Source organism: Leucopleurus acutus (genome assembly GCF_964270905.1).
Source record: "Leucopleurus acutus genome assembly, chromosome: 16".
In the NCBI taxonomy this organism is placed as follows: domain Eukaryota; kingdom Metazoa; phylum Chordata; class Mammalia; order Artiodactyla; family Delphinidae; genus Leucopleurus; species Leucopleurus acutus.
Genome location: NC_139158.1, coordinates 57453352 through 57481328, shown reverse-complemented (window position 1 = coordinate 57481328; position 27977 = coordinate 57453352). Strand labels below are relative to the sequence as shown.

General features: G+C 39.7%; 1 protein-coding gene across 1 annotated transcript; it reads left to right on the top strand.

Annotated features, from left to right (window-relative positions):
• The first annotated feature begins 4 nt into the window (after positions 1-4).
• Positions 5-27977, top strand: PANK2 (pantothenate kinase 2). Its single transcript, XM_082857561.1, has 7 exons — positions 5-317; positions 12890-13242; positions 16425-16678; positions 17748-17924; positions 21162-21285; positions 23626-23751; positions 27420-27977. The coding sequence occupies exons 1-7, from the start codon at positions 62-64 to the stop codon at positions 27468-27470; spliced, it is 1341 nt and encodes a 446-aa protein (XP_082713687.1). The 5' UTR covers positions 5-61; the 3' UTR covers positions 27471-27977.

Sequence of the window (27977 nt, the reverse complement as noted above, 5' to 3'; positions counted from 1 at the left end):
AGGAGGCGACGAGGGCACTGGTGTTGGGGGCTGGCTCGGTCGGCAGCGGTTCCTCCTGCGGATGGGAGCGGGCCGGCTTGGCGCGCCCATGGAGCGCCACTGGGGGGTCTCCGCCTCGTCGGTCCGGGAGCCGGCGCCCGGCGGCCCCGATGGGCGGCGGCGGCAGCCACTGCGGCGCCGGGCGAACAGCGCGTCGGCTCCCGCCGTCGGGGCCTCGGCTTCGGCGGAGGGCGTAAGGCGGGACCGGCCCGGCTCTTACAGCGGCGCTACGTCGGCCTCCCGTCAGCGCGTCGAAAGCCTCAGGAAGAAGCGGCCGCGTAAGTGCCCGGCGGGGCGCCCTTGCGTTTCGCCCTGCCCCCTTCCGGCCCGGTCGCCGTTTTTCCCGCGCGGAGACAGTGCCCCCGCTCGGTGGTCCCAGGTTGGTGCTGGGCTGACATCTGGTTGGAGGCCTCGGGTCCCCCAACGCCGGAGGCTGCGTGTTCGGCCCCATCCGGCCTCGCGCGTCTGCTTCTCGGTTGTCCGAGTGTAGCGTCCGTACCCAGGACCTTTTCTCCCTCCCGGTTCTTAGTTCCTTGTGCATTCTTCGGCCGAGAATCGCATTATTTTTTTCCTCGGGAAGACTTCTTTTGACCCATTTTCACCACCTCCCCTCCCCCCTCAAGTCGTTTGAATCCCCAGTGTCTGTTTTCCGTGGATTTCCAGAGAGCTGCAAGACGTTACATCCTTTTTACCTGGAGATTTTGGGCTCAAGGAAAATGGTTGAGTTGCTGCAAGCCTAAAACTGGATTCCGTGTTGTGTATACTAAGCTTTGTCTGCTTTTCTTCCCATGAGAATTCGGGTCTTGTCTCACCCAGATTATCGCCTCTATTTTCTTTCCATCTCTTTGCTGATACTCACGATTCAGTACTGTAGCACTCTGGGCATTAAGCCTTTCTCTTTTGAGGGAAAACGACTTCTCGCCTTGGCGGTTGCACATGCTCTTCCCAGAGAATCGGTTTTATTATCAGGTTTTATTTTCTGCATTGTGATCTAGTCCAGATATTTTCTTCTCTTTACAGGTCTTCAGTTTGGGTCCTCCTTCAAACAGCCATTGCAACTCTTGAAAGTATCCACTGTCTTGATACTCTAATATGAGTTTTACGATATAATAACATTTTACATGTGGCTATATATATTTTTTCTTGTCGTTGCCAGATTCCTATTTCAGGAATCAGCTTGTTTTAAATGTAGATTATGGGAGTGAGAAAGTGGCAGGATGAGTGTGAGGTCGTGTTTTTAAAAATTATTATTATTTTTTACTTTATTTTTTTATACAGCAGGTCCTTATTGGTCATCAGTTTTATACACATCAGTGTATACATGTCAATCCCAATCGCCCAATTCATCACAACCCCCCACCCCCACCCCCCCGGGTGTGAGGTCTTTATTGGATAGTCTTGGACGTCAGCCCAACAACCCAGTTGCTTTAGTTTTATATGATTTGGATGATTAAATATTAAAAACACCCCTATTTTGCTGTGAAAAGTTTGAGAGTTTTACTTCTTTTGTCTTTTCCTATGTTCTTGAAAGAGAATTGGAAAAGAGATGATCTGCTCTCAACGTATACCGTTTTTAGAGCCTAGTTCCTGTTTTGAGAAGCACTTGATTTTTAAGCAGTGCAAAACATTAGTTCCTTCGTGGTTTTGTACTGCCTCATTAGAGATGGATGTAAATTCCAGAGATTCAGCAAAAAGAATCACAGCCATGTAGCCAGCTCTTTGTGACCACTGGCCATGAGGATTCTGAGTATTGTAATTTCGGTGTTTGCCACCAGTCAGGCACTCTTAAAATTTTTTTTTCATGTACTCTTCTAAGAGCTTTAATAAACTCATTAGTCCTTATAAAAGTCATGAAAAGCTATCTCTTAGGTAATGAGAACTAAAGAAATAAATAAGGTATTGTTTTCTTTCCATTTGTTCTTTCTGTACTGTCCAGGGGTATACCTGTTGGAGAGGCAGTGTATTGATTGTGTATTGACCAAAGAATATACTTTGGTCTTAACTTTGAGGGAATTCAATAAAGATTTAATCTTTGTATTTTTTATTAGGAGAGTTGAGTTGGTGCCACCTTTCTTTTGTTAGAAAACCTCATTCTGATATCATTACACTACTTATCTTAAGGTAGGAGACTAATTGTCATCGGAAACTAGAAGGAGCTGTTCAGTTTATCTTAGGAATTGTGGGCCCTGATTATAGTCATGTTCTGCCACACATGTTCCCTAGAGCAGTGTGATTCCCAAACCTGTCCCCACCTCAGACTTAACACATCATAGTCATTAGGGATGAGGCTAGGCATGTGTGTCTAAGAAGTTCTTCAAAAGTTTTAGATTAGCTGGAGTATGTCTCATAGGTCTGAGAGAAATACCAAATAAAGGTTGGTTTAAAATGATGGTAACGATGATGCTTACGTGTTCATGTTAGACACTGTGCCAAATACTTCATAAACATTTAAGTCTTGCAGTTATCCTCTGAGGTGGGTGTTTGTTATACCCAGCTTCCAGATTAGGCAACAGGCTCAGTGAAATTTTCTCTTTCTCCAAGGGCATATAGTGAGTTAGTAATGGAACTGTGTTGTGATTCTAGGTGTCTGACTTCAGACCCGGTGTTTCTTGACTTTCCACATCTTGGAAGGTACATGTGATGTAGTTCAGAGTAGTGGTTCTCACATGGAATCACTCAGAAGCTTAAAAAAAGAAAACCCTTAGATCTGCAGAGGGGTCTAAAAATGTGTTTTAATTTTTAAAATTTTATTGAGGCATTATTACATACAGTAAAATGTACAGTTTTTACAAACGTAACAAGAGAACATTACATGCATGTAACATGTAACAAGAGAACATACATTTTAATCTAGGGCCCCAGATGTGCAGGAGGTGTGGGAACTCTGGGATCACAGTGCTTCATGGCAGTGCCAGGGGATGAGCTGGATCTTTGAAGGTGACTCCCAAGCATATTTTAGCACTCCAGGGAAAGCTTGGGGACATGCTGATTTTGGACTCATGCCAATCATGGAATTTCCTTAACCTCCATTAGTCTAGAAAATAAAGCTTTTGTTTGTAGCTTGATAATACTAATCTAGAAAATAGTTAGCTTTTCCTTGGTATTTGGGGCAGCATCAGTGTTGCCAGAATGGAACTGGTGCTGGGAGGTTGCCTTTTATCAGGTGTAGTGTTTCATCTTCAGTTAGGGAATTAGGAAGGGCTGCCCACTGGGAGCTCAAGAAAAAAGTTAGATTTCTATTGCTTTGTAGCCCATTTTTGAGGGACAGAATAGGAGAGGGTGCTTTTTAACCTATTGTTTTATCAACTTTAAACCTAAATGAAATAAAAGTAAACACGGCTCCTCTTCTTTGATGAATAATGAATATAAAGCATTAAGCATAACCTAAAAATAATATTATGCAGCTTGTAAAATTAAGTATGTTATTTTAGGGGCTCATGTATGAATTGTGCATTTAGATAGTATGACTGTTGAGTGTTGGCATCACTGCCCTCTGTATATCTGAGGAGACCATTAGCAAGGGGGATGTATGGTATTAAAAATATTTTGCTTAAACACATGTTAAAAGGAGAGATAAGGACCAAGATAATAGCCTGTAGATTGTTTGAGAATACCTTATCAGGCAGTCATATAGCAGAATAGCTATTTTGTCTGGTTATTTAAAAGAGCAGTGAGGTTCCTTGGGCTTAAATTTATAACCTTGGGAGCGCTTTTCAGGTTCATAATTTGTGGTATCTTTATCTTCAGGCACTGTTCTTTCTCAGTTAATATTCTTTTTCAATTTTTGTCAGCAAGGTGGACTAGGATATGAAAACCCTTTATAATGGCTTAAAGTTTGCTTTCTGAAAGTGAAAGCTATCTTGCAGTTTTTAGTAGCGTATTAAGTTTTGTATGTTTATATTTCTTTTCTTAAAAAATAAATTTTATTTATTTATTTATGGCTGTGTTCAGTCTTTGTTGCTGTGCGCAGGCTTTCTCTAGTTGCGGCGAGTGGGGGCTACTCTTTCGTTGCGGTGCGTGGGATTCTCACTGTGGTGGCTTCTCTTGTTGCGGAACATGGGCATTAGGCGTGCAGGCTTCAGTAGTTGCAGCACGTGGGCTCAGTAGTTGTAGCGCATGGGCTTAGTTGCTCCGCGGCATGTGGGATCTTCCAGGACCAGGGCTCACACCTGTGTCCCCTGCATTGGCAGGCGGATCCTTAACCACTGTGCCACCAGGGAAGCCCTCTTTATATTTCTTGGATGTAAAATTTATTATTGAGTCTGCTGGTTTTATAGTAGGTAGTATTTTATAAGTATCTGGTCCCTGAGTTAAACTATTTTGGGAATATTTATTGAGGTCTGTCTTTTAAAAGTATTTATTTATTTATTTGGCTGCACTGGGTCTTTCTTAGCTGCAGCACGCGGGATCTTTGGTGTCACGTGCGAGCAGGATCTTTTTAGTTGCGGCATGCGGACTTTTTAGTTGTGGCACGTGGGATCTAGTTCCCTGAGCAGGGATTGAGCCCGGACCCTCTGCACTGGGAGCTCAGAGTCTTAACCACTGGACCACCAGGGAAGTCCCGAGGTCTGTCTTTTAATATGAGGCCAAAGATCGCTGCCTAGACCAGTCTAGGGATTTGAGTTTGCAGTATTTTAACCACATGTGGTCTGGTGTAAAGATATTCATAATGTTGGAAAATTGAGTACACTTTTATAAACCATATATTTCTCATTGGAAAGCATTTCAGTTGTTGAGACCTATTATGAGACAGTGTGCTATTGATGATTTTACATAAATCTGTGAGGGAAAGTTTAAATTCTTTCTAGAAATGTGTCCTAAGTCAAGTGTACATTGTCTAGGTGGAGTACCTTAGAGGAAATATATCAGGAAATATGCTGAAGGCTGAAAACAGACTAAAATATCTGTGAAAATTAATGGAAAGACTCACTAATCAGAAGTGATAAAATAGGCCTTCTATTAGTGAGATAGGAATGTGAGGGCATAGCAAAAGTTCCTTGACTTTCCATGACTTTTCCTGCCAGAAACACATAGTGGTTTTTTTTTTTTTTTATTTATTTTTGGCTGCATTGGGTCTTTGTTGCTGTGCGCAGGCTTTCTCTAGTTGCGGCGAGCGGGGGCTACTCTTCGTTGTGGTGCACGGGCTTCTCATTGCGGTGGTTTCTTTTCTTGCTGAGCACGGGCTTCAGTAGTTGTGGCATGCGGGGTAAGAGCGCAGGCTCAGTAGTTGTGGTGCACAGGCTTAGTTGCTCCGCGGCATGTGGGCTTCCCGGACCAGGGTTCGAACCTGTGTCCCCTGTATTGGTGGGCGGATTCTTAACACTGCGCCACCAGGGAAGTGCCACACATAGTATTTTGAATAAGAATTGGAAGGCTTATTCTAGTAGTCATCATGTCATAGTATATGGGGCAGTCTGTCAGTTATTGATAGGAATCTAAACCCCCTTTGATAGGCTGAATGTTTAGAAATAACAGAATTGTATGGCCTGAGATATTATCAGAGAGCATGCATCTAATGGACCTCCCGTGTCTTTCATTATCTCTCAGATCTTGGATATGTAAATGTTTGATTAACGAAAAAATCCAGAAGCTACTAAAGGATATAATAAGGCTATTTACTCTTTCAGCCTTAGGCTCCTTATTTTTCCTTATATATTGTTGGTCTTTATTTAAGGTATGTAAATTTTATTAAACTACTTTTACTTAAAAGAAAATTTAACCCAAGAATATGTGTTTTGTGCTGTTAAGTTTGTATAGATACTGGTTAAGATACTTTTATTTTTATTTATTTTATTTTTTTTGCGGTACGCGGGCCTCTCACTGTTGTGGCCTCTCCCGTTGCAGAGCACAGGCTCCGGACGCGCAGGCTTAGCAGCCATGGCTCACGGGCCCAGCCGCTCCGCGGCATGTGGGATCTTCCTGGACCGGGGCACGAACCCGTGTCCCCTGCATCAGCAGGCGGACTCTCAACCACTGCGCCACCAGGGAAGCCCAAAAGATACTTTTAAAAGGACTTAGGAAATCTGAGTTTGAGTCCCACTTCTGCCTTTTCTTGACTGTGACCTTGGGCTCTTTTGCACTTAAGTTTCGTTTTCTTTAATTCTTTTTTTTTTTTCTTTTTGCGGTATGCGGGCCTCTCACTGTTGTGGCCTCTCCCGTTGCGGAGCACAGGCTCCAGACGTGCAGGCTTAGCGGCCATGGCTCACGGGTCCAGCCGCTCCGCGGCATGTGGGATCTTCCCAGACCGGGGCACGAACCCATGTCCCCTGCATCGGCAGGCGGACTCTCAACCACTGCGCCACCAGGGAAGCCCTCTTTCATTCTTTTTTTTTTAAAAAAATATTTATTTGGCTGTGCCAGGTCTTAGTTGTGGCATGCAGGATCTTTTTTTTTTTAGTTGTGGCTTGTGGGATCTTTAGTTGCGGCATGCAAACTCTTAGTTGTGGCATGTGGGATCTAATTCCCTGACCAGGGATCGAACCTGGGCCCCCGGCATTGGGAATGCGGAGCCTTAGTCCCTGGACCACCAGGGAAGTCCCTGCACTTCAGTTTCTTAATCTGTAAAGTGGGGTGATTACCGTGCATGGTTATTGTAAACATTAAATAAACTCGTGCAGTAAAGTGCTTGGCTGTTAATAGATGCACATTTAAAACATAATAGCCATAAACTAATGTTTCAACTTTTTAATCTATGGAAAGGGGAGTAAGGCTTAATTTGTTTTAAGCATTACAGTCTTCCATTGGTCTTAGATATGTCCAAAACTTCAGATTCCAATCCTGTTGATTAGATATATTTGTTGGTAGAGTGCTGTGTCTCTTCTTTGCTCTCCACAAGGTTGGCATCATCTTAAAGTTGATGGTTAAAAGAATGGCGCTGTTAGTAGGAAAATAGGAATTGAATCTCCTTACTTCAGTTATATCCAGCACTGTTGATTTCATTAGTGAAGAAACTTTTTATTCTTCCAGTTGGGGCCAGCCTTCGTGACTCACGCCAGGTTGAGTTAGTCCCTCATCACTGGAAATGGAGTTTCTGTTGGTGTTTAAAAAAAAAAAAAAAAATCAGGGCTCTCTTTCTGACTGAGGTGGAATAGCTGTTGGGGAGTCAGCCACAGTGTTCTTTTTAGAATTGCATTGACATTGTTAGATTAATTTGGGGGAGAATTGACACTTTAATAGTATTTAGTTTTCCTTCCTGGAACATGATATATCTTCCCACTATTATGTCTTTCAGTACACCATTTTAATAGCAATCATGGATATTTAGTATTAGATTTATTTATAAATATTTTATGGTTTTTGTTATGCATGACATTTTTTTCACGTCATTTTCTTGCTGGATTTTGCTTATAACATAGGAAAAGCTATTGGTATTTGTATTCTTTTTTGGTGTGTCCAGTTATTAAAAAAGATTTTTTAATTTTGTTGGCTTAATTCTCTTAATTTTTATTTTTTGGAGTGTATTGAGATAATCATGGTTTTTATCCTTCAGTGAACTAATGTAAGCAAACCTCCTTAATTGGAATTTTAATGTGAAAACCATCCTTGCATTCCAAAGAATCCCTGTTGGCCATGGTGTATTATTTTTATTGCACAACTGGATTCTGTTGTTTAATAATTTAATATTTTTGCATTTGTTTTGTGAGACACTTCTTTTCTACTTTTGATATGAAATTAGCATGACTTGGGAATCTTTCTAGATTTTTTTGTGCCCTAGAAGCTCTTAATGGTTTGCCTGGAAACCATTAGGGCCTGGTGCTTTTTTGTTGTTGTTTGGGTTGTAGGTCTTTGACCTCTTTTTAAAAATTTTCAGTGCTTTTGATTTGTGTTTTTTACCGCATTTTGAGCCACTTTTTTATTTTCTAGCTAATCCTCTGTTTAGTGTACATTTTAAATTCACTGTTACAAAGTTGTAATTTGGCTTATTTGTAGTTTCTGGTCGTGTACGTTCATCTTCTTTGATCTTTTTTTTTTTGAGAAAAGTTACATCTTTCTTTTTCTTAGATACACTTACCAGAAATTTGTCTGTTTTAATGGCTTTTTCAAAGCTTGATTTTACTGATCAGCTTTTGGCTTTGTTCATGATGATGTTTTTCTAATTTCATTTACATCTTGCTTTCATCTTTAATAACTTCCTTCTGCTTATTTTGGGTCTGCTTTATTTTTCTAGCATTTCAAATTGTATGTGACGTTCCCTTTTATTCAGGCTTCCTCCTTTTTGAATACATTTGATAAACATTTAAGGCTAGAAGTTTCCCTTTGAGTCCCACCTTGGGTAGACATCCTATTCCTTTTGCTATATAGTGTTCTCATTGTCATTCATTAAAAAATAAATTGTTTTGATCTCATCTTCAGTTTCGGAGTTAATAGAAATGAGTTTGAAGATTTCCAGGTGGATAGACTTATTTCCTTGTGTCTGTTGGATTAATTTCTTATTTTGAGGTATTGTGGAAAGTGAATGTGGTTTGGTTTTGTTCTTTGGAATTTGAGGTTCTGCTGATTTGTAGATTTGTCAGTTTCTCCTTGTTTTTAATATTTTTTGAAGCATATATCAGGATCATATCAATTATAGTTTTATATGCACATGACATAATTTTTTTGTCCTCTTATAATGCTTTTTGTTTGTTTGAATTCTTTTCAGTCTGCTAGTATTGTATTTGCTTTCTGTTAACATTTGCTTAATAAAGTGGAGTAACATTGTCCAGGCATTTGTTTTGCTTACCCAAATTCAACTATATAAATGTGGCAAAGCATGGTGACAGTGACTACTCACCGATTTAGTCAGTGAAGATATATTGGTTTGGCCAAAAAGTTTGTTCGGGTTTTTGTAAGATGTTACAGAAACCTGAATGAACTTTTTGGCCAACCCAGTAATTGTGATAGAGCTTAGGGATGGTAGATCACTGTTTGGAGGGGCACCTCTTATAATGTGAGCCCTTGATAAATGCAGTATTGGTCTTGAAACATAAGGCTTGACTTTTACTATATCATGTTTCCTCAGTGTAAGTCAACCGTTTTGTCAGTCTCCAGTGAGGTGCTTAAGATTTTGATTTATTCATTTTTCACTGAATGCCGTTTTCATCTTAAAGAATCCAACTCCTCTTTATGATGGGACTCTATTGTGGGTGTTTTACCGTTTATTTACCTTCAGTCTACTTGTATTATCTTGTTTTAGATGTATCTTTTTATATAAGCATATAGCTGAATTTTCTCTTCAGTCTGGAAGAAAAATTTGACGTGTCTGTGATTACTGATATGTTTGCATTCATTCCTGTCATTTTTTGTTTTGTATTTACTATACTTTTTTTCCTCTTTGTTTTTGTTTTTCTGTTTTCCAGTACGTGGGCCTGTCACTCCTGTGGCCTCTCCCGTTGCGGAGCACAGGCTCCGGACGCGCAGGCTTAGCAGCCATGGCTCACTGGCCCAGCCGCTCCGCGGCATGTGGGATCTTCCCAGACCGGGGCACGAACCCGTGTCCCCTGCATCGGCAGGCGGACTCTCAACCACTGCGCCACCAGGGAAGCCCTCCTCTTTGTTTTTGAACTGATTTTTTCTCCCTAGTTGTTTGAAGGTCATATGTTCATTTTCTCTTTTTTTGGAGTTGCCTGTAATTTTTTTTTTTTAATTTATTTATTTAAATTTATTTTTGGCTGTGCTGGGTCTTTGTAGCTGCATGGGCTTTCTCTAGTGGCAGCGAGCGGGGGCTACTCTTCATTGTGGTGACTTCTTTTGTTGCACAGCATGTGCTCTAGGCACGTGGGCTTCAGTAGTTGTGGCACACGGGCTCAGTAGTTGTGGCTCGCGGGCTCTAGACCACAGGCTCAGTAGTTGTGGCAAATGGGCTTAGTTGCTCCGCAGCATGTGGGATCTTCCTGGACCAGGGCTCGAACCCGTGTCCCCTGCATTGGCAGGTGGATTCTTAACTACCGCGCCACCAGGGAACCCCAACCTGTAAATTTTTAACGCATTTAAACCATCACTTCTTTATTCTTGTTTAGAAATAATCAGAATCTTTATCTTCCGTTCCCCAACGAGACAGAGCTGCTGCTTGCTTTGACTTCCCTCTCCTTTCTCTTCCCTCTTCGACTTCCTATGTTGAAATCATGTAAGTATTTTAGTTGCAGATTGCTTATTTTCCTAAAAGTCAGCGTGTATTGCTTCCTGTGCTTATCATTGTTTATATAGCTCATATCTTCTTGGGTGCTTTAAAAAATTATATTGGAGTGCATCTACTAATTATTTCAGAGAAGGTCTTTGAATAGTAAATGTTGAGCTCTTTCATGTGTAGAAATGTCTTTCTCTTGCACTCCCATTTGAAAGCTGATTTGGCTGGATACGAGTTTCAAATTGTTTTCCTCATAACTTTGCCAGTGCGCTATTGTCTTCTAGCATCTGTGTTACTGATGAAAAGTCTAATTTTACCTTTATGTGATTTATGTATCTTTGTAGGAATTCACTTTTTTCCTTTGGGAGTTTTCAGGGATTTCCTGAAATTTCAATAGGATGTGACTATACATCTCCCCTTTCTACACTTATTAATTTTATTTCAAGCAGCCAATTATTCCTGTCTTCCCCTATCTCCCCCAGAAAATTTCTAGAACTCATATAACACAGATGTTGGACTTTCTGGTTCTGTGTTCTATATATCTACCTTTCTTTCATACTCAAGAGGCATTTTGGGAGAGTTTCTTAGTTTTGTTTTCCATTTGTTTTTTCTGTGCCCATTTTGTTATTAAATGTATCTGTGGAGCTTTATTTTGGAAATAAATATTTCTCCTTTTTTTCTATTATAAAAGTGTCTTTATTGGATACAATTTACATACAATAAGATATATCCATTTAAAGTGTATAGTTCCATACATTTTGACAGATATATACACCCATGAAGCTCCCCTCTTGCCCCCAACAATTAAGATTTGGGTTATTACAGAAAGTTTTCTCCTGCCCCTGTATAGTCCTTCCCTCTCTCACTCCCCCAGCCAGTGATCTGCTATCAGATACAGAAATGATTAGCTTGCATTTTCTAGAGTTTCATATAATGGACTCATATAGTATGTAGCCTTTTGTGCCAAGCTTTTTTCACTCAGCCTGTTTTTGAGAGTCACCTATGTTAAGTATATTGGTGTGTTCCCCCCCCCTGCGCCCCACCCCCTGCCCCGCTCTTTTTGGTTTTGAAAGCTTGTCCCACACCCCCAACTAGGAAATTAACATTGATACAGTTCACAGACCTTGTTTAGATTTAACCAGTTTTACATAAACTCTTGTATGTGTGTATTTAGTTCTATATAATTTTGTCACATGTGTAGATTCTTAACAGCCACAACCACAGCTGGCAATCATTTCTTAATTTCTAATTTTTCTTTATGGTAGCTTATTCATTTTTAAAATTAATTTTTTTATTGAAGTATAGTTGATTTACAATAGCTTATTCATTTTACATGGATGAAATCTCATTTTACCTTGGAGGATATTTATGATTCTTTTAAAGCCTCCTCTTTGTTCCTGCAACTCTTTCCTTAGATGTTAACTTCTTGGTTTTGTGGTGTTGATTTTTCCCTTTTGGTGATTCTGGTTTATAAAGTGATCATCTCTGGTTTAAGGATTGCTATTCTCCTGTCAGTGGGTGCAGTGTCTGTTTACCAGTCTGTCAGGATGGATTGTAGGGGAGAGATGGGAAATACGGCCAGATGTGGGGGCTCCCCACTTCTGGGTAACAGCAGCTACGTGGATGTGTACTGATGCTTGGGCTCAAGTGCCTGTGCCCAGTGAAGACTTTGCCTCTTTGGAGGAGGGGGAGGGGAGTGTCTGGCCTGTCCAGTTGTGCCAAGTGTATTTCCCCACCATATCACTATGACTGCACCAGAGCCTGCTTCTGTTTCCCCATGGCAGCTACCCCATCGACAGCTTGGATGGAGCACCCATCTGCTCCCCACACCTTCATAGCTGCTCCCAATTTTTATAGCATTTCTCTTTTCAGGGTTCTGGACAGTTATTGCCTCTATCAACTTCATTCTGCTGATGGTATCACTTCTTGTTTCTCAGAATTATTTTAGAAAATCAGTAAGTTTATATCTTTAGTCATTTCTAGGATTTAAGGTGGGAGGAGAAGGCATGTATGGCTAATGCAGTTTATCTTGATCCAGTCTCCTTAAGCCATTTTTTGGGATGGATTTTTTTTTTTTTTTTTAGCTCCTCTGCATAGTATGCGGGATCCTAGTTCCCTTACCAGGGATCAAATCTGCGTCCCCTGCATTGGAAGCGCAGGAGTCTTAACCACTGGACTGCCAGGGAAGTCCTGGGATGGATTTTTTGGGATGGATTTTTGGGGAATGGGTATTAACTTTGAAACACCTGTTCCACTGATGGCCATTGAAACCTGATGGATTGGTTGATACCAGGGTTTGAGAGAAATTGACCACTGGAGCTTATATGTTACATAGGGTTGGGAATTTCCTCTAGCCCTAGTTTGAGTACTAAACCAAAGCTCTGAAAAGTCTCAACATTTCTGTAAGGCAAGGGCAAGGATGAAGATTTTCATTCTCAAGCTTTTTTTTCAGAGTTGAGGTTAATGAGTACTCATTTTGCTGTTTTTTAATATTTCTCAGTGCAGTTTGGGCTTGTCTAAGAGGATTGTGTTGGCTTAACGTTGTAATATTTTTCTTCTTGATCTTTGTAATTCTTTTTTTAAGATTTGTTTCCAGATTAGACAGAATCATATTTCTTCTCCCAAAACCCTTTTTGTGTATATAGTTCTTGGAAACCTCAAGGTATGAAATAAATTGTTAATCTAATAAGTGTAAATTTAGTTTTCAGAAAAAAAGCTGTTCTGACTTTTTTTTCCTTCCCCATTTAGTTTTTCCTTGGTTTGGCTTGGATATTGGTGGGACCCTGGTCAAGCTGGTTTATTTTGAACCCAAAGACATCACTGCTGAAGAAGAAGAGGAAGAAGTGGAAAGTCTTAAAAGCATTCGAAAGTACCTGACCTCCAATGTGGCTTATGGGTCCACGGGTATTCGGGACGTGCACCTGGAGCTGAAGGATCTGACTCTGTGTGGACGCAAAGGCAATCTGCACTTTATACGCTTTCCCACTCATGACATGCCTGCTTTTATTCAAATGGGCAGAGATAAAAACTTCTCGAGTCTCCACACTGTCTTTTGTGCCACTGGAGGTGGAGCGTACAAATTTGAGCAGGATTTTCTCACAGTATGCATTTTTTAGCTTATATACAATTTATGGTAATCTGATTGTTAAAAATAATACCAATAGCAAGTGGTGGAATCATTTCCATCTCTAATGGAACTTGAATTTTCTTGAGTCAAGTTAAGATTAAATATCAATTAGTGATAGGAGTTGCCATCTAGAGATTGTTGTAATGTACTTTTTGCCCAATTCAGATGAGTTGATGAGAATCAGAAGCACTAACAGCATAGCATTTTGTTGTTCTTTTAGTATGAAAAAATAGTAAAGCTGTAATAAGCACAGGAAGGAACTACCAGTGAGGAACAATATCATTGTCTTGAACAATGTGATTGAAAAATAATTTAAAAAATTAATGGCATTTCATGTTATAAAATTGTTTCCAACGTTATCTACCACATAATTTTTCTTATCCCCCTCATTTGTTTCTTGGCAATTTTACTATTTAGAAATATGAGGAACTCTGGTCCAAAGCAGTGTTTTTCAGGCCTCAGGGTTAGTCAGAGATGGTTGACAGCAGAGTCTGCTCTCCCCAAATGCCTTTTGATGTGTCCTGAGTTGCACACTTGTTAACAGGAGTCTGGATAGTAGGTGGAGTGCCAGTGGGCCCTTGATTTTGTTTTCATTCAGTGAACACTGTGTGTAAGGCCTTGAGGCTAGGTCATTTGAGGGTGGATGTGGGGGTAGATGGGAAAATTGATAGGCGAATTGGTCAAGGCTCTGACCTTCAGAGTGCAGTGTAGATTTAAAATATCTTCAGTGACCATGTTTTTAATGCCACCAATGAGAATGTTATTACAGAGATTCTGCCTTTGCCTATGTTGTTTTTCATTTTCTCCCTGCCCCCAGCCTTGCGTGTCATTGTATGATTTGTGACTTTGTCTTTCTTTGTCCTCTATCTTCTTTCTCCCATAACTGACCATAACCATAATATAGAATTGACATGAATTTTAAAACTGGTTTTGCATTCTTTGCTTGAATTTTCCTTGGTTGTTGGTTTACAGTGGTTTCTTTCCTACCTGTGAGTAAACGGGAAGGTAGGAGGAGAGGAGGTCCCCCTCCTTTGCGGTCACAGTGGACTCTGGATTATAACTGATAGGTAGAGGAGAAAACCTCTCGATTTCTGGGACCCTGTAGAGATGCCTTTGGAACATGTTTGAATACCATTTGGGCTGTTACCGGAGGTTGTGTGCTGTGTGCTAATCCAAGGAGAGGTGCAGAGTAGATTTTAGACTTTAGGGATTGGCTCTTAGGCTGTTGGGATTTCTCATCTGTATGCACCAGCGCTGTCCTTGAAAACTGTGGGAAAATGAAATGCCTAACAAATCCTGTTTGTGCATCTGGAGTAACTATTATCTAATAAACCACAGTGAAGTATTTTTAAAAATATGGAGTTTACCCTGTTTCTTTTTTAATGTGAATCAGATTTCCTCACATTGTATTGAGTTTGCTTGTGGGTGCAACACATACATTATGAGTAACTTGAGTTAGTGAAATAACTTACGTATTTGGTCATCTGACTGTCAATTAGGCTGGGATTCATTAGGATTAATAGCACAGCAGGGTACTTCAGGTAACATGAATTATGGGAAAGATAAAAGGAGGTATTGGTTTGACATACAATGGCAGAAAACTACTTTTATTCCAGTAGGCTACCAGTGTAAAATGATTTTGCTTTGACATGAAAATGCTGGCACTTGAGATTCAAGTGTCAGGAAATCAGAATTGAATTCATTGTGGCAGGGAGGGCATGGGCAGATAAAATAAGGACAGTGATGAACGTTTTCAAGGGCTTGGGTTTCCTCAGAGGAGTAATTTAATATTCGTAATTAGGGATTACTTAAGGATTAAGATGAAGTTACCTATTAACTTCCATCTCCTTTGGATCAAAGTAAATTGAGTATAATGTAATCAAATGAGAGTTGAATTAAAGGGGGAGGACTTGCAGGGCTAAACTTGGTTTTAAACAGAAATAGGTGCTTTAGGGGTTTGAGGCATCTTTGTATTTGTCACATATATATATATATTTTTTTTTTTGTCACATATATTGAGTAGGTAGATAATGCTGGTAGCATTCAAATGGGTTAGAAGTTCATAGAGTAAAAAGTGAAAGTTGTTTTATATCATCTCTGCAAAGTTACCACAGTTAAAAGTTCATGTATCTTTTTAGTTTTTCTGTGCATGACTGTGTATGACACATACACGTGCATATAAATATGGTTTTAAAGTAAGGCAAATTGGATCATGTTGTATAAAATATTTCTCAGCTTGTTTTGTTTTTTTTTTTTGACTAAAAACATGTCTTGGAGTTCTTCCCACTTCAATTCTTAATTGAATAAAGATCCTCTTCATTCTCGGGACTTCCCTGGTGGTCCAGTGGTGAAGACTGCACTCCCACTGTAGGGGGCACGGGTTCGATCCCTGGTTGGGGAAGTAACATCCTGCATGCTCTGCGGCATGGCCAAAAAAAAAAAAAGTATATGTATTGATATATATGTATGTTTGTATAAAGATCCTCTTCATTCTTAATTGCTATACAATGTTCCGTAATATGAATAATAATTTAATTATCCCTTTATTAATTATTTAAATGAAATTAAGTTGATAACAATGTTTTAAATTTTGATTCTGCTAAACTCCCCACATCCCTTGAGGCTGTAATCAGTTTAAATAGTGAAGTATTTTACTTTCTAATTGGATACTTTCAGTCCTTTGGCTGCGGATTATTAATAATAAAGTGTGGCCTACTTTGATACTGCTCTATAGCCTTGAAGATGGTCTTTGGAAGGTAGATGTTGGATTCCTTGTGGCTCCTGCCATGTGTTTCCAGCTCCTTGCATCATTTAGACTTCTTAGAGTCTGCTTTCTGATGGGGCTGTGCCTTCAGCTGTGCTCCTGCCTCATGGTCCCCGTAAGCAGACATCTTGTTTTCTGCTTGGGTTTTGGCACATTTCTCCAGCTGCTGCGGTGGTTTGAATGTATTGGGTCTGTGGGAGCAGAATTCTGTCTTGTCAGTCCATCCCTATGTTTGTTGTCTCCAGATCTGTTTTGTAAAGCAAGCACAAATAGTACACATCCATGAGCACTTTTATGGTTTGTCTTATGTAGAGGGGAATGCCTTATTAAACAGAGTTTTTATTTCTGCTTGGCTTGTTAAAAAATCTGAATACATTTTTATTTCATTACAGATAGGTGATCTTCAGCTTTGCAAACTTGATGAACTAGATTGCTTAATAAAAGGAATTTTATACATTGACTCAGTTGGATTCAATGGACGGTCACAGTGCTATTACTTTGAAAACCCTGCTGATTCCGAAAAATGTCAGAAGTTACCATTTGATTTGAGAAATCCATACCCTCTGCTCCTGGTGAACATTGGCTCTGGAGTTAGCATCTTAGCAGTATATTCCAAAGATAATTATAAGCGGGTCACAGGTACCAGGTATGTCTTTTATATAAAGGTCATTGTTTATTCTTGATATCATAATGGGTTAAAACTGAGTTTTCAGGTACTGTATGTAAGAACATCTTCAAGAACCTGTTAAAATTATGTGAAAGATATGTTTCTCTGGGATTGTGCAAGCAAATATTGTTTCTCTGTGGAAATTCTGATTTCATGATCTACTTTTCTTTAATCTCTATTGCTGAAGATTTCACTACCATAGTTTCATAAAACATCTCATCAGCAGACTCATTGAGCCCAAGGTCCCTGCCCTCAGATAGTGTTATGATATGCATATACCATAAAGTAACCAAAGCTACTAGGTAGCATTTATAAGGAGAAGGCAAGGCAAGATCCCAGCTTTGAACTAGTTTAGATTTTACATGTATCCACACATACACATGGCCAGGGGATGTCGTGAGATCTAGAAGTTGAGGTACTGAGCAGTAGAAAAATGTTTGGGGGAGGGTAGTCTGAAAAGGGAGGGTTAGGTGGCAGATGAGAATGAATACCTTTTGGTTTAAGGATCAGCGATCACTTGAGGAAAAACAGGAGCTGGGGATTAGGATAAACAAGTTTTTGAACAGATGTCAGTTAAAGAATGAGAGGAGTAATTTTGGGAGAGAAAACACATTCATGGAGGAGTTCTAGTCGGGTAAGGGGGGCTGATGACCCAGGGTGACAAGATGCTTGGATGAGGATGACTCGGGGCTTGCACTTGGAGAGAGAAAGGGAAGAGGTGCCACCATGGCCCTGGTGGGCTGATCTGCACCTGAGGCTCCTAGTATTCAGCAGGTGCCCAGACTGCATTGGGGACATGGGTAAAGAAGCGGGCCCTGTGTTTTGCTGCTTTGTTTGCTTGGCTTATGTGAATATGGTATCTTCAAGGTGTCCATTAGACACTTTATTTTTATCTTTTCACAGACTTGTTTCCTACTTAGTGGCATCTGTATGATTGGGATGGGGCAAGAGTGGGTTGATACATGAATATGGTTTTGGATTCATAAATATTACCTGCCTATTCTTATTTTGAAAAATGTTATAATACTATGTTTGTTTTTAATCACAGTCTTGGAGGAGGAACTTTTTTTGGTCTTTGCTGTCTTCTTACTGGCTGTACCACATTTGAAGAAGCTCTTGAAATGGCATCACGTGGAGATAGCACCAAAGTGGATAAACTAGTACGAGACATTTATGGAGGGGACTATGAGAGGTTTGGACTGCCAGGCTGGGCTGTGGCTTCAAGGTAAGGGAAAGGGACGTGTGTGCTCTAAGAAATACAAGGTAATACAGTGGAATATTATCAGCCATAAAGAAGAACAAAATAATGCCATTTGCAGCAACGTGGGTGGATGGACCTAGAGATTCTTATACTGAGTGAAGTAAGTCAGACAGAGGAGGACAAATACCATGTGATATCACTTTATATATGGAATCTTAAAAAAGGCTACAAATGAACTTATCTACAAAACCAAAATAGAGTTACAGATGTAGAAAATAAACTTATGGTTACGGAGGGGTAAGGGATGGGGGAGGAAGAATTAGAAGATTGGGATTGACACATACACACTACTATATATAAAACAGATGACTAATAAGGACCTACTGTATAGCACAGGGAACTCTATTCAATACTCTGTAATGGCCTATATGGGAAAAGAATCTAAAAAAGAGTGGCTATATTTATTTGTATAACAGATTCACTTTGCTGTACACCTGAAACTAACATAGCATTTTAAATCATTTATACCCCAATTAAAAAAAAATACAGGAATAAAATATTAAGTATTGGGTATATCTTTTACCCTTTAAATAGCTTTACATACTATGAAGTCACCTGTTTAAAGTGTGCAATTTAGTAGTTTCTAGTATATTTATAGAATTCTGCAGCCATCTTCATAATACAATTTTGAAACATTTTAATCATTCCAGAAAGAAACTTTGTATCTGTTAGCTGTCACTCTCCATTCCCCCACCCACAGTCCCTAGTAAACACTAGTCTATTTTCTGTCTCTCTATGGCATCATACAATATGTGATTTTTGTGACTGGGTTCTTTCACTCAGCATAGTATTTTCAAGGTTCATCCATGTAGTGGCATGAATCAGTACTTTGTTCCTTTTTACTACAGAATAATATTCTTTGTATGGATATACAATGTTGTCTTTATCCATTTATCAGTTGATTATCTTTTGGGTTGCTTCAACTCTTTGGTTTATTATGAATAATGGGGCTATAAACATTCATGTACAAGTCTTTGTGTGGACATATGTTTTTAATTCTCTTGGGTATATACCTAGGAGTGGAATTGCTGGGTCATATGGTAACTCAGTGTTTAATCTTTTGAGGAACTGTCAAACTGTTGTCCAAAGTGGCTGTACCATTTTACAGTTTCACCAGCAGTATATAAGAGTTTAAATTTCTCTACATCCTTGCCAATACTTGTTATTGTCTGTCTTTCGGGTTTTAATTGCCTTAATAGGTGTAAGGGGATCTCTCATTTTGATTTGCACTTCCCTGATGACTGATGGTGTTGAACATCTTTTAATATACTTATTGGCTCTTTATTTTCTTTGGAGAAATGTCTGTTCAAGTCTTTGCTCATTTTTTAGTTGGATTCTTTGTCTTTTTATTATTGAATTGTAAGAATTCTTATATATTTTGGATACAGGTCCTTTATCAAGTATATAATTTGCAAATATTTTCTCCCAGTCTGTTGGTTGTCTTTTCACTTCTTGATGGTGGCCTTTGCAGCATAGAAGTTTTAAATTTTGATGAACTCATTCTTATCTATCTTCTCTCTCATCACTTTGCTTTTGATGTCATGTATAAGAAATCATTGCCTAACCTAAGATCATGAAGACTGACTTCTGTATTTTTTTCTAAGCATTTTATAGTTTTAGCTCTTACATTTAGGTCTATGATCCATTTTGAGTTCATTCTTGTGTGTGGTGTGAGGTAGAGGTTCAGATTCATTCTTTTGCATGTGGTTATATAGGATATATAGTTGTCCCAGCACCATTTGTTGGATAGACTATTACTTCCCCATTGAATTCTCTCAGCCCCTTTGTTGAAAATCACTTGACCATAAATGTATGGGTTTATTTTTGGACTCTCATTTCTATTGCATTGATCTGTATTTCTATCCTTATGCCAGTACCACACTGGTTTGATTACTGTAGCTTTGTAGTACTAAGTTTTGAGACTGAGAAGAGTGAGTCCTTCAACTTAATCTTCTTTTTCAAGATTATTTTGGCTAACCTGGGTCCCTTGACATTCCATGTGAATTTTAGGATCAGCTTGTTGATAATCTGCACTAAAAGGCAACTGGGATTTTGACAGGGATTGTGTTGAGTCTGTTAGGTCACTTTGGAAAGTATTGCCATCCTAACACTATCAGATCTTCTGACCCAAGAAGATAGAATGTCTTTCCATTTAGATCATTGCTGTCATTTACCAATGTTTTGTAGTTTTCAGTGTACAAGTGTTATTCTCTTGTTAAATATATTCCTAAGCATTTTAGTCTCTTTGATGCTATTATAAATGGAATTGTTTTCTTAATTTCATTTTTGGATTGTTTAGAAATACAGTTGCTTCTTTGTGTATTGGGGCACATGGTTTTTAATAATAGAAAAGGCCCTCATATACATGTTTGTTGACTAATTTTAGGTACTTTGTAAATGCTGTAGATTTAATTTTCTATGTTTGTAGCATCTGCTCAATGATAATCAGTTCCTTTTCTGATTGGTTGGGTTTGTGATCAGGTCATAGTTATTTAGATATCAATTCTGCTGGTCAGGTACTTTGAAATACCTGATCTTCTAGGGAAATCTGAAACTCTTAAATAGTTTACTCAAGGACTCAGCTGTCAGATAAAGCAGTTTACCAGATGTGAATGTGACCATTTAGCTGAGTGGAACAGCTGTGCAGTTGGGGGCGAATTGCTAATTGAGGCATCTTCCTGAAATTTAGCCTGGTTGCAGAAGGAGCATGGTGCCTTCTATGGATCTGAATATGCAGATACGTGGCATCAAAGCTAGATTTCAGTGGAAACCACAGGGAAAGCCATTTGCTCATTCAGAATGCTTGGGGTGTGGGAATTCCCTGGCAGTCCAGTGGTTAGGAGTCCGAGCTTCCACTGCAGGGGCCATGGGTTTGATCCCTGGCCAGGGAACTAAGATCCCACAAGCCATGCAGCGTGACCAAAAATAAAATAAAAGTTCATTAAAAAAAATATTTGAGGAAAAAACTAAAAACTAAACTAAACTAAAATTCTTTGTCATATTATTTAAAAAAAAAAGAATGCTTGAGTTCTTGAAGTTGCATTTCTATTTGAGCAGATGCTCTGTTATTTTGTAATAAAATGTTTGAATATTTGAACAGTGGTGCCCTGAAAGTTACTTTTGTCTTAGTAAAGTAACATTAAGTTCTATTGAGCTGTGTTGCCTTTGGTTTAGCAATGAGATATTTTTTTTCCATCATAGCTTTGGAAACATGATGAGCAAGGAGAAGCGAGAAGCTGTGAGTAAAGAGGACCTTGCCAGAGCGACTTTGATCACCATCACCAACAACATTGGCTCAATAGCAAGAATGTGTGCCCTTAATGAAGTAAGGGGACATGGATTTTTTTAGTTGCTCTGAGGAAAATACAGAACTTACTATGTGGGCCCCGCCTTGTATACGTCTGTTTTCTCTGAACAGTACCTAAATGTAGTCGTAAGTGGTGGAGTTTGTTTCATTGGCAAAGTTAAAACGTTTCACCTGTAGATTAGTCTTAACACATTTTTTTGTCCTTACTCAAGATAAACACTGCTACTATCTAGAAGTAGAGGAAAAGTAGAGGAAGGTAGGGAAGGTAGCCAGTATTGCAGATGATGGGGACTGTTGGGTGGTGGTGATGGATGGCCATGCTGAATCTAGACGCCACGCCCACTGTTGAGCTCTAGAGTCCCTGGGAATGAATCCAGAGGAAGGCACTGAAGCTGGGAGAAGACTGAGTGGGCCGAGGAATGCCCACCCTGCTCCCCCTCCACTGCAGCAGAGCTGTCTTTGTGCTTTCAGCTTCTTTACAGTGCTGCCTTGTAGCATTCAGGTCAAGCAGCATTGTACAGGGCTATGAAAGAACTAAGAATGATCTTCCCTTGGGGATCCAGTTGGTGCAGCTTTATAGCTTATCCCTATTTATACACTTTTGTTTAAAATTATTCTTTTAAATAGATAATATAAGCATGTGATTTAAAAAGGAAACCTCAAGAGGTACAAAAGGATTGTCTCATTTTTAGTTAAAAATACTGTATCAGTATGAAGAAATTAAGAATTCTTTATTTGAATATTTTAACACTTCTGTTTTCTTTGTTGCATGTTCCTTTAAGTCCTGTGCTTATGTATTTTAAGATATTTTAGTTGGTGTACATACCATTCTATGTTTTTTACTTAAATATTATAAATTGCATGGTTGTATAGTTGATTACTTTTTATGTCATAAGTCATTCACATAGAACTGGGCATTTGGTTGCTTGCCAATGATAGCTCTGCAGTAAAGCTTTTTTTTTTTTTTTTTTTTTTTTTTTGCGGTACGCGGGCCCCTCACTGTTGTGGCCTCTCCCGTTGCGGAGCACAGGCTCCAGATGCGCAAGGCTCAGCGGCCATGGCTCACGGGCCCAGCCGCTCCGTGGCATATGGGATCTTCCCGCACCGGGGCACGAACCCGTGTCCCCAACCCGTGTCCCCTGCATTGGCAGGCGAACTCTCAACCACTGCGCCACCAGGGAAGCCCGCAGTAAAGCATTTTTAAGCATGAAGCTGTTCCTTGGATGGATTTATTCTTGATAAGAGACTTATTCAGGAGTGAGATTTCTCATCTAAAGAATATCATACTTATGAATTGTGATAGGTATTGCCAAGATGCTTTGCACAAGGGCTGCACCAATTTAGATCGTTTTTAGCAATGAATGAATGGATTGGTTTTACCACAACTTGACTAATATTGGGGGTAGAATTTCAGTTAGTTGTTTGTTTTGCTAACTTTTTTTTATGGTGCCAATTTAAAATACAGTTTTATTTAAGACATTGCATTTTCCACTTAAAATACAGTGCTTATAAAGTGCAATGTTATTTCCTTTCCCTGTATACATATTCACTGTTCAAGTATCAAGAATGCCCAGTTGTTTACTATAGCAGCTCAGCTTTAAAACTGCCTTGGAATTTGCTACACATTTGGGTCCTTCAGTGTTTTTTGTGAAACAATGCTAAATCTATACTGGGTTGGCTTAATCAACCTCTTCAGTGGTGGGTGCGGAGGAGGCACCACCAGATGGAGGAGCTCAGCCCCCAGGCATTCCTCCTGGTGTGTGCCTCCTGCACTCTCTGGTACAGCTTGGTAATGATGGAGTTGCAGATTTTTTTCCAGCTCCTTCTGCTGATGTTCGAATTCTTCCTTCTCCACAGGATGTAAGATCTTGGGTCACTCAGACATCCAAGGAAGGAAGCTGCCAACATCTGGAGTTCTTTGCTAACTTTTAATGGATCTAAAATTTTACTTTTTTTGCTCACTTAGTGAGGTTGAATTTTTTTGTCTGTGATATTTCTTGTATAATTTGCCTATTTGTGTTACTTTTCTTCTTTGAATTGGGTCTTAATATTTTTTACTTATCTGTATAAAACTTTTTATTTAATTGTAGTTATTGTTTGTCATATTTAATTCAAATGCTTTTCCTAATCTGTATTCTCCTGTGACATTTTCTGGCATACTTTGAAGTAGGTTTAGAGTTGTCTGGGGATCAAATTTAAGTAGCCCTGGATCAACTGGATTAAATGTAAATACTTTTTTTTGATCAGCAGTCAACTTGCTGCTAAAAACTATGTACATGGTATTCTCTTTGGGGTAGCTTTTATGAGAGAACAGAAATTAAGATGAAAACTAATTGCCTTTTTTTTTGATGTGCTCAGAACATTAACCAGGTGGTATTTGTTGGAAATTTCTTGAGAATTAATACGATCGCCATGCGGCTTTTGGCATATGCTTTGGATTATTGGTCCAAGGGACAGTTGAAAGCACTTTTTTCGGAACATGAGGTAAGCAGACTTACTTCCTATGACATGTTACCTTCATAAAGGGCATGCAGTTCATGCTGCGCTGGAATTTGAAGTAGTACTTATTTGTTTCTGTACTTGTATAATATGGGTTAACTTTGGTCATGTTCAAAAGCTGTTTCTTACCTGATTTAATGTAAGGTAGATATTTGGTTAATTTAATTTTGAGCTTCAGTTTTAAAGAAGAAAGTCTTGATAAACAGCCAGCTATATTACAGATGCCATATTCTTTTCTGAACCGTCCTTTATATTTTCCCCATTGCAATTTGCACTTACTTTGTAAATGCACTTACTCTGAGTTCTTTTTTCATTTTTTGATGTCAGTGTTTATGTATTGATGTAGTTCATGTGCCAGTTTACCAGTTATTTAAGATGTATGTTCTAAAAACAACTAGATCAGTAAAAAGCATTCCAGGATTAGAGCCACACTATCATAAGAACATAACACATAGACAGACTATGTGGAAAAGAATAACTGAATTGCTCAACCTGATAATCCTATTTTGGAAAGTGCCTTTCTGTTTTTCAGTTTGAGGAACAGAACCAGAGCTATGGAAGGGACTTTCTCTTTCCTCCCCTTGGTTGTGGGGCAGTTGGACTCTTTAAAGTGTTAAAGTGGATTGTAGATAGTGTTATTATGAACATTTTTCAGAATTGTATTTGCCTATTTACTTTAACAGTGTTTCTATGAATTGACAGATATCAAAGTAGGATTTGAAGTAATATGAAGAGGCTGTTTTTTCTTTTAAGGTTGCTTTAAGTTTTTCCTTTTAAGTTGCTTAAGTTCATAGTTAAAACCCAAAGTGCATAATTCCCCATATCAAAAAGCTTAAAGTTTAAGTTATCTAACTTTTCTTTTTACCTCTAATCTTATTATATTAGTAAATCAGTACTGAATTATCAGTTTCTTATAACTTTTATATGCATCTTGCTTTTTGTGATCTTTGACCTGTTTTATTTTGCTTAATATTAGAATAAAAATAAATCCTGTTTAATGCTGTATCTTAGTATAACTTGCCTCCTGCTGAGTTTCTACCTCTTTTGAACCTTTTTCAAGGCAGAATGTGGAGGTTTCTTAGGTTAACTTTTTTTTTTTAAGTTACGTCTTCATATCGTAATAATTACGACATGAACCCTTTATGTTTTGTTTTTCCCATTTTGACTTCCTCTCTGGTTAGCCTGTTGGCTCTGTTTGTCTCTGTGTTTTCCATTTACATTCGTGCCTCTGGCTCTAATGTCGATCTCTGTACTTCTGGAACTCTGATTATTTTAGGTTCTCTGAGTCATGAAATATTCTCCTGTCTGCACACTGAAGTCAGTGTGTCTACTGTTGTGAAAGCTTTGTATAGATTCTTCTCAAGCCTTTCTCTTTCATTGTTTACTGTTCTCATCTTACACTTCTTGGCTTGTAACAACCTCTGTCTTTTACTAGATAGTAGGTTTTGGGTCTTCAGTGGAACTCACTATAATGGTTAACTTTATCCCTTCTTCTTTTGTTGTAAAATAAAACACAGATACAGAAAACCACTTTATATGTAAAGCTAACTGTTACAAAGTGAACACCCTTGGGACTTCCTTGGCGGTCCAGCAGTTAAAGCTGTGTGCTTCCACTGCAGGGGGCGTAGGTTCCATCCCTGGTCAGGGAACTAAGTTCCTGCGTGCTGCGGCCAAAAAAATTAAAAAAAATAAAATAAAATAAATAAAGTGAACACCCTTGAATTCTGTCCTCTGGCTGTAATTGTGGGTTTCTGAGTGTGGCTGAGTCTTGCTCAGTTGTGTCCCTTCTACAGTTTCTGACTTTCTCTCATAATACATTCATGTGGCTGCTTACTTATTTTTTATTATTTTTAATATTTATTTACTTGGCTGCGTCAGGTCTTAGTTGCGGCAAACGAGATCTTCGTTGTGGCATGCGGTATCTTTCTTTTTGGCATGCGGGCTGTTTGTTGCAGTGCGCAGGCTTTTCTAGTTGAGGTGTGCGGGCGAGTGCATGGGCTCTGTAGTTGTGGCGCACGGGCTTAGTTGCCCTGCGGCATGTGGGATCTTAGTTCCCTGACCAGGGATTGAACCTGTGTTCCCTGTATCGGAAGGCAGATGCTTAACCACTGGACCACTGGGGAAGTCCCCGTGGCTGCTTATTTTTAAAGCCAAAAAAGAGTGAAAGGGCAGGCCTTTCTGTTGTGTGGCCACATGTTCTTTGGAGAAGCTTTTCTTGGAAAATAGACTAAACCTTAGTTATTTATATTTCAGAGACTTCTCATATGTTCTTTTTTTTTAAAAAAATTATTTATTTATGGCTGAGTTGGGTCTTCGTTACAGTGCGTGGGCTTCTTATTTTGGTGGCTTCTCTTGTTGCGGAGCACGGGCTCTAGAGTGCAGGCTCAGTAGTTGTAGCGCACTGGCTTAGTTGCTCCGCGGCATGTGGGATCTTCCGGACCAGGACTCGAACCCGTGTCCCCTGCATTGGCAGGCAGATTCTTAACCACTGTGCCACCAGGGAAGTCCCTCATATGTTCTTCTAATCCATAGCAGGTCTTCCAGGATCTTCCCATATTCCTTTTTCAGTCACTTCTTTCTTTCTTACAGTACTTTACTGTCTGATTGCATCCTTTGGAGACCTTGATGGATTCTGTATCGTTGTACGATTATTCTCTGATTCCTGCTGATTTCTGCCAATATGGGTTTTGCCTCATTTTCTTTTATATTTAATCCTTGTTTAGGTTTCTTGTTTGGGTTGTCATGTCTTGGTTGTATTTGGCCTTGATTACTTACTTCAGGAGATGGTCCTGTAACGTCTTCAGCTGCTGCTTCTCTGTCTCATGCCTCTGCCTTCCCCTCAGTTGCTTCTGTTCTTCAGATGTTGCTCCTCTGTCCTCACCCTTCTCTACACGTTGCCTGAAGGTTCTGTTGTCCAATTCTCTGCTGCTCACCTCTGCCAGTACTGCCCTGACTGCTGCCCCGCTCCAAATCCAGACATCCGGTGACTTTCTGGGTGTAGCTGCTTGGCTGCCTGGGGCACCTCAGCTTTGCACATCCTGTATGGAACCCTCTTCCTTGCTCTCCACATCTCTTGCTCCTGTGTCCTTGTTCTCTCACGGGTGGTGTGACCGGATGTATGGGAGGGACATCAACATGTCTGCCACCCTCATCCGCTTCTTCAGGCGAGTCTTGAACCCATCCCACCCCCATCTTTCCACCCTCAGCCCAGCTAGCCCTCGCCCTCTGTGACCTGTCCCCGCTTCTCCTTCATTGCACTTCATGTCTCATCTTCCCTTCATTCCAGAGTTGTCTGGAAATGCTCCAGGCCCCCCTGTTGCTTCTCACCGCCTCATTCTGCAGGAGACGGCCCAGGTACCATCCTTTACCAGGGGTAACTGGGCTGCTCTGGGCCTCATAACTTGTGGAGCCCCAATTGTGGGCTCTGGTCTGATGTGCCAGAGTGTCCTTCCCCCGCTGCCTGGGAGCTCTGCAGAGCTTCTCTGCTCCCAGGCTGGCCTTGGGCTCAGCAAAATGGGAGTCAGGAAATGGGTGTCAGGAATTAAGGGCTGTGTTGGCTTTAATGCTAGTAATCATATTTATGGTAATTTAAATAAGTCAAAGGAGAATTGCTCTTATTTTTTTCTTTCTTTTTCTTTTTCTTTTTTTTTCAGGGTTATTTTGGAGCTGTTGGAGCACTCCTTGAGCTATTGAAGATCCCCTGATTGTTACCTGGGGAGGGGTTCCTGGAACCTTCCACAATGGGATTTGTGGACTTGTTTTTTTAAGAGACTTACTCAGTTTTATGATTGTGTACTACCTGAATCAAAGCGAGAAAGGACAAATGTATTTTTCTAAGTCATCAAGATAAATCTTAATAACCAGTAAGGAAAGATACATATTAAAAAAAAAAAAGTGGACCATGTCCATGTTGGTGAGAATTCTCTGTATTTAAGTTGCTTTTCAGTATAGCTTTGTTCAACTTGCTTTGTATTTTTGAAATTCAGCATCACTTTGTGGAGCCACTTCAGGGGAGGAGAGCTGTTCTGTGTTCAACGGGCTGTGGTTTTGTGTCCTGTTGAACTAGCTAAATGTAAGGCAAGCTCTTGATACTATGTATTATAATCTAATCACAATTTTATCAGTGAGGCCTTGGAGATCATCTTAATGTGCATTAACTCTGGTGTGCATTTAGCTTGTGTGAATGTATTGAAAAACATGTTTCAAGGTTC

Excerpts from the sequence above, each read along its gene's own strand:
- PANK2 (XM_082857561.1), top strand. The coding sequence starts at position 62 with ATGGGAGCGGGCCGGCTTGGCGCGCCCATGGAGCGCCACTGGGGGGTC. Across the intron at positions 16,679-17,747 it reads AAGCGGGTCACAGGTACCAG|TCTTGGAGGAGGAACTTTTT; the intron begins GTATGTCTTTTA and ends TTTTAATCACAG. Across the intron at positions 21,286-23,625 it reads GAATGTGTGCCCTTAATGAA|AACATTAACCAGGTGGTATT; the intron begins GTAAGGGGACAT and ends TGATGTGCTCAG.